General features: G+C 52.5%; 1 protein-coding gene across 3 annotated transcripts in view; it reads right to left on the bottom strand.

Moving 5' to 3' along the window:
- Window positions 1-776: 776 nt before the first annotated feature.
- SLCO2B1 (solute carrier organic anion transporter family member 2B1) overlaps window positions 777-12,391 on the bottom strand; it is a 55,949-nt gene continuing 44,334 nt past the window's right edge. For all 3 annotated transcript variants that reach the window (XM_037840678.1, XM_037840680.1, XM_037840679.1), the window contains exons 10-14: window positions 10,250-10,415; window positions 6,289-6,452; window positions 4,798-4,862; window positions 4,378-4,498; window positions 777-3,316 (exon numbers count right to left, since the gene is read on the bottom strand). In XM_037840678.1, coding sequence (XP_037696606.1) covers window positions 3,136-3,316; window positions 4,378-4,498; window positions 4,798-4,862; window positions 6,289-6,452; window positions 10,250-10,415 — 697 coding nt within the window. In that variant the 3' untranslated portion in view covers window positions 777-3,135. The remainder of the gene's footprint in view (window positions 3,317-4,377; window positions 4,499-4,797; window positions 4,863-6,288; window positions 6,453-10,249; window positions 10,416-12,391) is intronic.

Below are 12,391 nucleotides of genomic sequence, written 5' to 3'. Positions count from 1 at the left end.
TATTTGAAATCTCTTAGCCACTGAAACCTTGTTTTGTTACATTCATTTTCCCTTTTGGTCAAGAAGGCATTGTCAATCCCACGATGCCAGGGCCAGGCTCATCCCTGCGAGCCATGTCTTACGTTGCCAGGATGACTTACATCCCTGAAAGTCATGTACCACATAGTGGGGAGGGTAATGAGTTTATTCGCAGAATTTGGCTTAGAGCAAGAGAGGTCATAACTGAGAAACAAAGAGGTTCTCTGGGGGAGCCATGTTTATAACTAGCCTTAGCTTCACCTTGTGGTGCCTCTGGGAATCTCCTCACCCTGCCTGGCCTGGGAGATTTTAAGCACAAGGACCTCATCTTCTCCTTCAAATTTCAGCTCAACTCAGAGGTGGATTCACCATGCAGCTAATGCAGCTGGAAGGGACCCATCAATGTGTTCATATGGTGGTATTTTTTTGTGAAATCTTCAAAGGCAAGAGACTTCAACCACAATCAGTAAAGACTGCCATTTCTTCCCACTCCACCTTCCCTTGTGTCACAGTTTCCCTCTGTTGAGGTAGTTGGGGTGGCCACAGGCATTTCTGATATTTGTCTAAGAAGGAGTCAAGTTGGAGATAGACTGAACTCGGGTTCATCAGGAGATATTTATGTGGCTCTCGGTCATGGTTGCGTATAGATAAATCACTGCTAGCCGTCTCTGTGTAGGGAATGGCTTCTAGGAATATTCTTACCCACTGCTCAACACACTTGGCATTGTGACATTAAGGTGGCACATTCGAAGATCATATCATGATATGAACGTGATTTATTCTGCCTGACCCTGGAAGGACATGAGTAGTGGGGGAGAACAAGGTTTGAAATGGACAGAACCATAAGGTGATCTGTGGAAAAGTCTTCCAATCATCAGGAAACGAAAGTATTTTCTAGGTGTCTAAGGCACTTAGTTAATAAAAACATTACGCTATTTTTTCTGGATTGTGTGATGTATTTGTTTTTGTTTTTTTTTTTTTTTAATTTTTTCTCATTCACAGTAACTATTCACTTTATTGCCTAATTTTGTATTCACAGTTTTGTATTATTTTTCTTAAAGAGGGCTCCCTAAATTGTATAAGCTTCAGTTCCCACAAAATCTGGATCTACCCCTTGGCTCCACCATTCATTTTTTATGTGATTTTGTGCAAGTTATATTTCCTTTCTGAGTCCATTTCCTCTTTTGTAAAATGGGGATGACCATTTGGACAGGTGAGGACTCAGAAAGCCTCACGGTCTTAATGCATTTCTAAAACTATTACTAGAAGAATGCATTTCATTCAGTCAAATGACAATTAGACCAGAATATAAAGATCGGGAAAGATGTAATAGACAAGAAATAATGGTGAGCATGAATCCAGTAAAACTTAAATCTAAATAACTGGAAATAATACAGTTTTTGCAAACTCTAATACAGGTTGTAAAAAAAGATTTTGTGATAGAAGAGACATTATGCAAAAGTGAATGCATCTATAATTCCAGATTATTTCTGTGAAACCTGGGAAACAGGAGGGAGGACTCTTCTGGTCGGAAGAGCCTCATTGAAGTTCTTGGCATTGATAAATACAAGCTCAGATAGATGCTAAATATTTAAAGGTATCAATCAGTAGAACAAAATTGGGCATTAGAACTTTTGTGTCTTTCCTCTTCTTCTTTCAGCCTCAAACCCCTGCCACAGGGAGTCACTCAGAGCAAGATCCACGCGTGTCCCTTCTCCCTACCCCACCTTAGCCCACAGCCCCCAGCACAGGGCTGGGCACCCAGGGCTTGGGAGCTGGTTGCTGATGGTGTCTTGTCTCCTGCCTCCTGAATGACAGGTCCCAGCCAGGTGGGGTGTGCGGTGGCAATAGAATGGGCTGGGAACAGATCAGGAAACTCTTTTCCCCTCCCAGGGAAATAACCAGGCCAGATGGGACTGGGCATGAAACAAGACGAGGTCTGATGGATGTAGAAAAGCAAGGTGCTGTTCAGACCCAAGCATTACCCAGACTTGCACATTACGCAAAACTGGGCATTATGGCTCCCAGGATTACAAACCTGAGCCCTACAAAGAACCAATCCTTGTACCAACCAGGCATCAAAGAGAACCAGATGTCACCCCCCAAAACTTGGGTGTCATGGAACCAGACATCATCCACACAGTCCTGGGTGACACAGACTGTCACCGGGAAGGAATTTGTGACATTACAATTCTATTCACAAAAGAGGTTGCAGTGATTTTGATGGCACATGGTCAAATGTGAGAAATCTTGGTGATGCACAGGTATGGGTGAGTGCGTGCTGATGCGTGTTGGTCTCTGGAGTTAGAAAATTGCCCAAGTGTGGGGCCTGGGTTTCCCTCCGTCTTCAGACCAGGGCCTCTAAAGGCAGAGATTAGGCCTCAGCCCCATACTGTGGCTCCCTGAGAGTAGGGGCTGGGGCTTCCTGAGTCCCAAGGCTCCTTGTGGGCAGGGCCACTTGAGGATAGGCCAGGGCCCCTCCTGCAGGGCCTCCTGAAGCCCGGATGTCCTGAGGGTCAGGCCAGTTCCCCATGGATGTCCCCTTGGAATCTAGTTCAGGGATCTGCCTGCAGGGGGCGCCAAAGGGACACTTCTTGACAGAAGCTCTAGAGTGGGGTTGGGAGAAAGTGTAAAGCCATACTGACCATACAGATAACCACAGTCAGAGCAACCCTGAATGCAGGCAAGTCCATTACCACCTTACCGAGGAGGTGGCTGAGGTCATAGAGGGTGCTCTGAGTCAGCAGCAGAGCCAGACTGCGGCCCTAGTGGAGGGCAGCCTGGCCCATATGGCCCACTTCTGAATCCCAGGCCCCTTGGGAAAGATGTGCAGCCCTTCCACTCGGGAAATCCTGGTCCCTAAGTCAGCCCGCCTGGGTGGAGAAGGAAAGGTGAAGACCCTCTTGCTTGGAACCGGTCAACACAGCAAACCTCCAAATAATGCATTGGTTCAGATGAGCAAATGAGGGCCCAGAGAGGGTCAGTGACTTTCCTGAAGTCACACAGCAAGTTTGTTGAGGAGCCAGGTGGCTTCTGACACACAGTCTGGGTTAAAGGGCCCAGAGAAGGTATCTGCTGTGGCTGTCACTCTTGGCCAGGGTGGGGCCCCGGGACAGCTCACACTTTGGACTCCTTGGGCTTCTTCTCTGGCCCTGGCATTAACTGCTGCTGCTCTTGGCCAGGGCTGGGTAGGGCTGCCTTGGTCTCTGCCTCTTTTTCCTGTTGCCTCAGGACGGCTAAAACCAAGGCGAAGCAGACCAGGCAGCCGGTCTTGAAGAAGAACTGGAGGCCGAGGAACCTGGGGGAAAGAGCAGGGAACCCTTGAAGTCAGGACCTCCCATGCAGGGCTTGGGGGCAGAATGGGGTCAGCAGACATTGCCCAATGTGTATTTGGAGAGGCTGAGGCCTTGAGGTAGGAGGCCTCCAGCCCCAGGACAGGGGATGCTATCACCATGGCCCCAGGGTTGTGGTTGGAAAGACAGGGGGAGCCCCTGGAGTTAACCCCCATGGGAGCCCTTACCTGGAGGGAGAGCAACCAAAGGAGCCCTGGGAAGAGGGGCAGAAGCCTGGGCATCCTTGCCTTTCCCTACTACTGTCCTTCCTGAGCTCTGCCTCTCTCTGGACACTTTCTAAGGGCTCCTACAGTCTGACAATCACAGCTTTGGATCTCCTCCAAGAAAATTCCCTCTTCCCTATTTGTCTAACTAACCAAGGCTCTTATTTGACTTTGTCTCCTCTAGGAAGTCATCCTGGACAGTCCCGGCCCACAGGAACTGGGACCTCCTTGGAGTTGGCAGTGACCAGCCCATGCCCCCAAGTCCTGCTAACAAATCTCCCCATACCCATCTCTGGGCCAGTTGCCTCTCTGCCTTCAGGTTCCTTTGAACTCCCCACTATACAGACAGGAAGACTGAGCCCCAGAGAAGCCAGGTTACACGATGAGGGTGGCAGAGCCGGGCCTGGAATCCAGGCCTCCTGGTCCCAGGCAGGGCTTTGTCCCCAGCCACCTGCCCCCCTCTCTCTCTCACAGCTGGGATAGTCCCTGATTCTCCCCCAGACCCAGCTGTGAACCACATATGGTTCCTGCACAGACTTCGGTCAGACAGCTTGGGTTCAAGGCCCAGTTTGCCAGTCATTAGCTGTGTGACCTTAGGCTGCCCACTCTCCCTCTGCACCTATAAAATCAGGGGACAGTCTGGCTCACAGGTCTGGCAAGCTCAGCCCTGGATACAGTCCCTGTCACGTGTCAGGTGGACATAAAGCACACCTCCCCTCTCTGGCTGGCATCCTGCCTGGGATCCCAAGTGCATTTCCAGGCCCCTTCCCACAGCCCCCCAGCAGCCCCACCCCAGGCCTCACCGATTTCGGAGCAGGTCGTGATCATAGTAGCGGCAGACAGCTCGGCGCCCACAGCTCTGGGCCCAGTGCACACAGGTGGTGTCGATGGCGCTGCCGTGAATCACGGGGCTGGGCATCCAGGCTGGGGGGCGACAGAGGCTCGGCATTTCCAGCCCCCTCCCTGGCACTCAGAGACCTCACAGGGAGGGGGTCCCTCAGGAAGTCTTTGTCCCTCAAGCCCACCCCTTATTCTGGTATCAGATGGAGCCTCCATGGCAGGGTTCTCTAGCTTCTGCTTGCCCAGGGTGCCTCTGTTAGGTCTGTGAGCCCTGAGGTCAGTCAGGGGCTGGGTCCCGCTCATCCCTCTGTCCCCCATGCCTGGCACACTGTGGGTATCTGGACCCCCAAACTACCACCAATGGTGCCCAGCAGGCTCTTTACCCAGAACTCTCTGGAGCATGAACTGGATTCCCACAGCCAAAGCCTTGTCTTCTTTCTTCACTCCCCTAACAAGCAAACACATTGGTGACATGAGGTTTAAGAAGGTTCCAGTCTCTAGGGAGCAGCTGTCACCACTCCCTTTTCTCCTATCACCCAGTGCTGGCCTTCCTTCAGTCTGAAGTCCCAGCCTGGGGGCTCAGGTCTTGCACCCCATCTTCCTTCAACCTGCAGAGCCTGGTCCCTGTATACCAACCACATCCAACGACCACTAGGGTCCTGTTTGACCCTCTCTGGGGTCCTGGTCACAGACACCTCCCTTCTTTTCCTGTCTGCTGGCCCTGCCAGATTCTCCCCCTTTTCCTAACCTTGGCAGGACCTGGAGCTGGGACAGCCAGACACCTTCCCAGCTCCCCCAATCCCTGCAGTGCCTCAGCCTGGGATCCCCTGGCAATCACTGGCTCCTCCTTCTAAATTATAATGATGGCTGGCATTTGCGGGGTGCTTTCTGTGGGCTCAGTAATTCTACTCCACAACCCCCACATTCCCCTGTGAGTCAGGTAAATCATTAGCCCCCCCTTTACAGATGAGGAGACCGAGGCTTAGGCAGGTGGAGTGAGTTAGCCAAGGTCTCGAGGCTGACAGGTGGCAGAGCCAGGATTTGTGCAACCAGAGCCTGCATCTTAACCCTCCTTATTCAGGCTGCTGGCTGGGGCTTCTGATTCCTGCACTTTCTCTCTTGAGGCCAACCTGTCTTAGGGATCTACGTGTCTTCTAATATTTGCAAGGGACTCCATCCCCCTCTAATTTTCCAAAAAGTAGATAAGGAGTAAAATTATCCCCCATATAATGAAAACTTGGAATTCTCTTGCTCTGAGGTCCCCTTATCCTTTGGGCTCAGGTGACCATTTGTTAGGCCCAGCAGGCATCCTCAGGACAATGGCTAGAAATGACCAAGAGCCAGTGCTCAGCATGGGGCTGGGTACACAGTGGGCTCTTACTAAGTGCTTACTAAGTGCTGATGTTTTATGGAGGCACCTTCAGTGACTTGCCTATTGCAGGTTGCAGGGGAGCAGGGAGTCAGGTGACACTCCTGCATGATGTCCCCTCATTTGACTGGGAGGCCAGAGCAGAGCCTTAAGGTGTGTTCTCCTCTCCCCTGGGGCAGGTAGGGTCTGGGCTCTGGGCTGGGCACCAGCACTATTCCATTCAACACTTGCTGTGTGACCTGGGGCCAGCTCCTGAACTTCTTTGAGCCTCACTTTCCTTATCTGTAAGATGGAGAGAAAAACCCATCAACTCAGCAGGTTTTCTTAAGAATGAAAACAGGGCTGTTGGGGGCTGGTCTGTTGTGGGGGCCCAGGGCACCTGAGTGGCCTCCTCCTCAGACTCTTCCCTCAGATTTCCTTGTCCTGCCTGCAGAGAAGGACCTCTTGTTATCCACCCAGCCTGGCCCTGCCCTGCCCCTGCTTCCTGGCTGGGCAATGCTTTCACCTTAGGATGAGTATGAAGGATGGTGTGTGGGTGACACTGATCAGTGCCGCAGCCAGGCTGACCAGGAGCACGAAGAGCAGCACCAGGTGGCTGCAGGCTGAGTCGCAGGAGCCTGCGGGCACAGGGCCACCCCCCACCACGCAGCTGCAGTTGGTGTAGAAAACCTGGAGGTGGAGGAGGGCAGAGAAGAGCTTTCAGGAACCTCCAAGGGCAAGCAGCTGGCCAAGGGCCCGAGGCCCAGAAAGGCTGGTGACAGGCCCAAGGGCACACAGCCAGCTGGGGCAGAGCCAGCTGGGTTCCCGGACTCCTGACCCCGTGGCGGTGGCAGGAGGGCTTAAGGAGTCAAGCAGCTAACTGGACACAGGCTGTCTGTGCACAGATTGGGCTGATCCTGGGCTGGGACTGTAGGGGAAGACAGGAGTGGAGGGAAATAAAGGGGAGGGACGTGGAAGTGTATCACTGTCCAATAAACACACACACACACATACAAGTTCTTGACGGTCTGTCCAAGAAATGAAAATAACAAAGAATGCTTTTGGGGAAGGAACTCAGAGGTTTTCCAGATCAGTTTCCTTCCTACTTTGAGGTCTTCCGGGGTGCTGGGTTCTGGAGAGCCCCTATTCCTGGGGCTAGATCATGAAAAGAAACTGGATTATTGTTTCCAGAAACATGGTGGACCAGGTGTGCTGCCAATCGTCCTGCTGACAAGTTAAAATGCTGGGTAAACTACAGAAAACATTGTCCTAGATGCATCCATGTGCTGGCCAGGAAGTAAAATATACTCAGGTCTCGTACTGAACGAGGCAGGAACCCAGGAAAGTGAGTAGAGTTCTGAAACAAGGTTTTGGCTTGAGGGCATTTGCAGAACCTTGTACAACTAGAGTATAGCTTTTTGGGGTTCAGTGGTCTACGGTGCGAGAGTGCAAGTCTTAACTCCTTCTCACAGGAAATCCCACTGGGACGCCTCCAAGGGCTGAACTATGAATGTAAGACTCACCAAGGAATACATGACAACCCCCTTGGCAAACTGCAAAGAAACATCCATCTCCCTTGAGAATTATAGCCCCCGGCTGGCCCTCAGTTGTACTTGATTGCAGCCTGAATTCACACCCTCAAGGCAGCCTGGAAAACCTAAGCCAAGGAGTTTTTCCAAAGTGATCAGATCTAGCAGTGCCTTTGGGTGCCTGACTGGAGCAAAGCTGAGCCCAGAAGCCTGGGTTTTCCTTCTGGTGGATTGGAGCTTCTCGACCACTGAGTCCTAGCAACCTGCAGGCCACGGGTGGGAGGCGTGTGCAGGAATTGATCCCACCATCTCTCCAGGGGGCCTGGCTGGCCTGGGGCAGCTGGAGCCCTCAGGGCTTCTCACTTGCAGTCCAGGCAACCTCAGGTACTTCCCAGTATGAAAGAGGTTAGGGAGCCCTGACGCGGGTGCAAGGAGCCTTGGAAGGATTTTAGGTATTTAGTTTTTTTTTTTTTTTTTTTATCTTATTGTGGTAAAATACATAAATACAAAATGTGTCATTTTACCTATTTTTAAGTGTACAATTCAGTGGCATTAATTACATTCACGATTTTGTGCAATGATCACCTCTATTTCCAGAACTTTTTCATCACCCTAATCAGAAACTTTGTACCCATTAAGCAATAACTCCCCATCCTTCCCCTCACCCCAGTCCCTGGTAACTTCTAGTCTACTCTCTGTCTCTATGGATTTGCCTATTCTAGATAGTTCATATAAGTGGAATCACACGATAGTTGTCCTTTGGTGTCCGGCGTCTTTGACTTAGCATTACATTTTTAAGATTCAGCAATGTTGTAGCATGTACCAGAACTTCATTCCTTTTTATGGCTGAATAGTATTCCTCGTATGGATATACTATATTTTGTTTATCCATCCTTGGAAGGACTTTAAGCATGGGAGAGGCTAGACCTGCTATCACGAAGGCCACTCCGGCTGCTGCGTGGAGGGGAGACTGGGTGGGGGAGGCAGGGGGCAGGGCCCAGCATGGAGAGTGGCACGAGGTGGGGGTGGGGGCGTGGCTGGAGGAAAGGTTTCTGATTTGAGAGATATTTATGAGCTGAAATTGGGGAAAGGCAGCAAAGAGAGAAGAGGGGAGAGTCAGAGAGAGAGAGAGGGAGAGAGAGAGGCTCTAGGATTCAAGCTTGGGGACCTGGGTGCTCTTTCCCTTACCCTGCCTGACATATGTCACAGGCTGTGTGGCCACACACAGCCTCCTGAGTACACACCATTTATACTGCGGGAAAAGTGGCCTTTGGGCTTTACCTGCTGGCTGAGCAGCTCCCTGGGCTGGAGATACAATGGAGAGACAGGTAAGGGGAGAAATATGGAAGAAAGGTATCCTGTCCTTGTTCCCTTTCTGAGAGGCAGAAGGTTGCTGGGATGGACAGAAAGGCTGGAGACCTTCCTCTTCCATGGCGGGAAGTTCTTATGAATGACTTCAATCTCTCCAGCTGCTCCTGAGTCTCGCTCTCTTGGAGGATTCAGCCCCCATCCCCTGAGCCCTGGAGCTGCCCACTTTGCCCTTGGTCATTCCTTCGTTCATAAACTGGGAGTGACCTGTCCCCACGCCAAGGAGTTCACAGTCAACCTGAGGAGGCGGGTGCGTTGTAGTGGTTTGAAGCTGTATGTTCCCAGAAAAACATGTTCTCAAATCAAATCCAATCCTGTGGTTAGAAGCCACTGTCAGTAGGACTTTCTGATGAGATTTCTTCAGTTAAGGTGTGGCCTAGCTCAATCAGGATGGGTCTTAATTCTCTTGCTGGATTTACAGATCAGGAAACGGAGGCAAAGAAATTAAATAATTTGACCACAGTAGAGGCAGAACAGGGATTTGAATTAGGTAGCGGCCTAAGTACTTGGGGGCTCCTCTCCACGGGGGTCACTGCCTCCTTGGGGATACTGCCCCACCCACCCCTGCAGGGCCTGGGGACAGTGAGTGTGGGAGGGCCAAAAAGGCTGGATTGTGATCATTCCAAATGCAAACAGTTTACACAGCCTGGAGGCGTCTAGCTGGCTTCTGAAGAGCCTACAGTCAGCAGCGGGATTTACACTGTCCCCAGAGGAGCCCTTGGGCTCGGATGCTCATGCCCCACACACCATGTCACAGAGTGGAGGGGATGCTGGAGAGAGGGAGGTGTTGTCATAACAACCAGCCTGACATCGCTACCTGCACTCACATGTTTAGTCCAGCCTGCAGGTTCCTCACTTGGGAAGATGAGGAGAAAGGGAAAGGGGAGCCAACTGACCTTTCCTAGGCTTCACGGAGAATCCACAGCTGATTATACAGCCTCCTCACCGGACTACTTGTCTCCTATCCTGCACTCTGCTCACCTTCTACACTGTGGCCTCCAGCACGATCAAACACAGACCTGACGCTGTCACTCCTCTGCTCAAAACCTGTCCATGGCTCCCCGTTGCTCTCAGGTCAAAGTCACCACTCTTGGCTTGGCATTCAATGCCCTTCCTTATCTGGGCCTGGCTTTCCTCCATGAACTCTTATGCTTCTGCCCCAAAAAGTTCTTCAAAGTTTCTTGAAACATCATATTTTTTTGTGTCTCCAGATCTCTGCTTATGCTGCTCCCCCGGCCTGGAAGACCCTCCCCTCCCACATCCTAGTTTGCCTACTCACCCTCGACACTCCAGCTCAAGGGCCACTTCCCCATGAAGCCTTCTGAGACCCTCCCTAATGGGATATATCTCCTTCCATCCTTCTGTGTACTCATAGGGGCCACTTTGCACACCTGTTGCACACTTGGCATTGCTGTGAGTTATTTCCTTCTGGGTCTCCCCTGCACGGACAGCTGGGGGTGCACATCTATTCATGCCTGTCCCCTGGTCCCCTGGCACATGGCTGAGCTCACGTTAGCAATGATCCAGAGGTGGAGAATGTGGCAGGCAACAGAGACAGGGAGAGGCAGAGCCGTCAGCAGCCCGACTCACCAGTCCATCATCCGGAGCCTCCTGGACCACCCGGCCTGTGCAGCCTGCATGGCAGGGCGAGATGTACTCCACACGGGTGCTAGGGTCGCAGACGGGGTTAAAGTTGTCTGGCGAGCAGGAGCAGGGCTCTGTGCAGCCAGGAAACAGCACGGGCCCAGGCTGGCCACTGGTGGGAGAGAAGGCCGGCAGGGTTGGCCTGGCTTTCTCTCCCTCCTGCAGCCTGCACCCCACCCGCCGTCATGATGGCCTGAGATTTCAGCTCTGCCTCCCCATCATGGTGTGGTGCTGAGCTCCCTGCAATGGAGGTGCGAGCAGGTAGAAGGCCCAGATGCTGCAGGGAGGCCACAGTGGGAGGGGTGGGAAAGGATGTTGGACCAGAAACCTCTGAGCCGCCTCCAGTCCCAAGATAATAGAGTCTCTAAGCTTCTTCTGCAAAAATCTCTACTCCCAAGTGTTTAGAAAACAGATAGATGGGTAGATAGATAGACAGACAAATAAGGAATGATACAGCAGATGTTGCAAAATATTAAAATTGGTGGATTTGGGTGTTTGGAGTTCTCTGTATGGGCTTTGTATTGTTTTTGCAACTGTCCTGTAAGTTTGAAAGTATTTCAAAATGAAAAGGTGAAGATAAAGAACAAACAAACAAAATCTCTGTTCCTCAATGATCCTTCTATAAGGAACACAAGATAAATTCCTCCCAGTATTTAGTGTCAGATGAAAAGTGCCTTTCTCCCAATGAGCTGATTTGCTTCCTTTTCTCAGAAAATCGGAGCTCTGAGTGTGGGATCAAGTCAGGAGACCTGACTGGCAGTGGGATCTCCTAGCTGTTCCTGCCCCTCCCTGGGCCTCGGTTTCCCTATCAGCCCAGTGGGGATCCCCCTCTCGTCCCCATCCTGCAGTCTCATGACATCTCTGCTCACTCCCCCACCCTGCTCACTGTGTCCAGGACATGTTCAGCCCCACCTGCCTCCCTTCTGAGGGCCCCCCACAAATCCCACGAGTGCCCCTGCTCCAGGCTGCCAATTGTTCCTGCCAGGGTAAGGGGCGGGTGGGCAGAAGGTCAGAAGAGAGGCCAAGCTGGAAGGGGCAGGTCACCCTGGGAGGGAGGCAGGAAGGAGGAGGCCCCTGGGCCTCAAAGCATGGCCTGGCTTCACATCCAGGAGGGAGCACAGCAGACCTACCAGGAGATGGAGGCCCGGAGAGGCTGCAGCCTCAGCCAGGGTGACACAAGTGGCCAGGCTGCAGGGAGCGGGGGCATGGAAGCTGAAAGAGCCCTGGGCTTGCGGTCAGTGTGGGACAGAGGCCCAGGCAGAGCCCTAGCCAGGCAAGGCTAGAGAAATCAGTTCCGTGGAAAAATGGGGCAGCACTGACTAGGAAAGCTGGGGTGGGATGCGTGTTGAGAAGGCCTGTGGCCAGGGTTGGGGGTGGGGAGGTGGGGCATCGGGCAAAGGCGAGCTCCCCGGTTGCCTCCCTAGTGTGGGGGTATCCATCTGAGTGGGGAGGAGGATCACGGGCCAGCACAGTCCCCTCCTCCTCCCCTGCCAAGCTGCAGTCCGTGTCTGACACTGTCTTGGCGCATCTCAGGAGGTGGGGAGAACCGGCTGGCACTGCCTGAATGGAGGGCCCCTCAGGAGGTCGGGCCACAGGACTCTGCCAAAAGTCAGCACCTGGGCAGAGGGCAGAGATGCCAAAGGAGAGCCAGGGACAGAGAAAGTTGGGGAATTCTAGCTGGGTGTTGGGCCAATCTAAGCCTGGAGTGGTTCCCAGGAAAAATGAACTCATTCTGGAGAAGAGGCAGGAATGGAACTTCCAACATCCTCCCAAGGCCTCTGAGACAGCTCCCAAGAGGAGAGGGTGTATAGGGGTGTAGTTAGGTAGGTGGCAGGAGGGAGCGAGGCATCATGGGCCTTCTTCCTGGAGGGGGAGGCAGGTGCTGCCTCACAGACTTGAACGGAGCATTCTGGAATTTTAGGATCATGGAACAGCAGAGTTTCAGCTCCCAGACTCTAAAGAACCAAGAACCTCAGAGCTCGCCAGTCCAACTGCTTCTTCCCATTTGTAAGCCCCCTCTGCAGCCTCCCACACGGGGCCATCCAGCCCCTGCTCGTCCCGACTCCCCCCACCCCACCTCCTGAGGGA

This window comes from Choloepus didactylus, chromosome 6, assembly GCF_015220235.1.
Source record: "Choloepus didactylus isolate mChoDid1 chromosome 6, mChoDid1.pri, whole genome shotgun sequence".
Taxonomy (NCBI): domain Eukaryota; kingdom Metazoa; phylum Chordata; class Mammalia; order Pilosa; family Megalonychidae; genus Choloepus; species Choloepus didactylus.
This window is presented reverse-complemented; position numbering and strand designations above follow the sequence as displayed.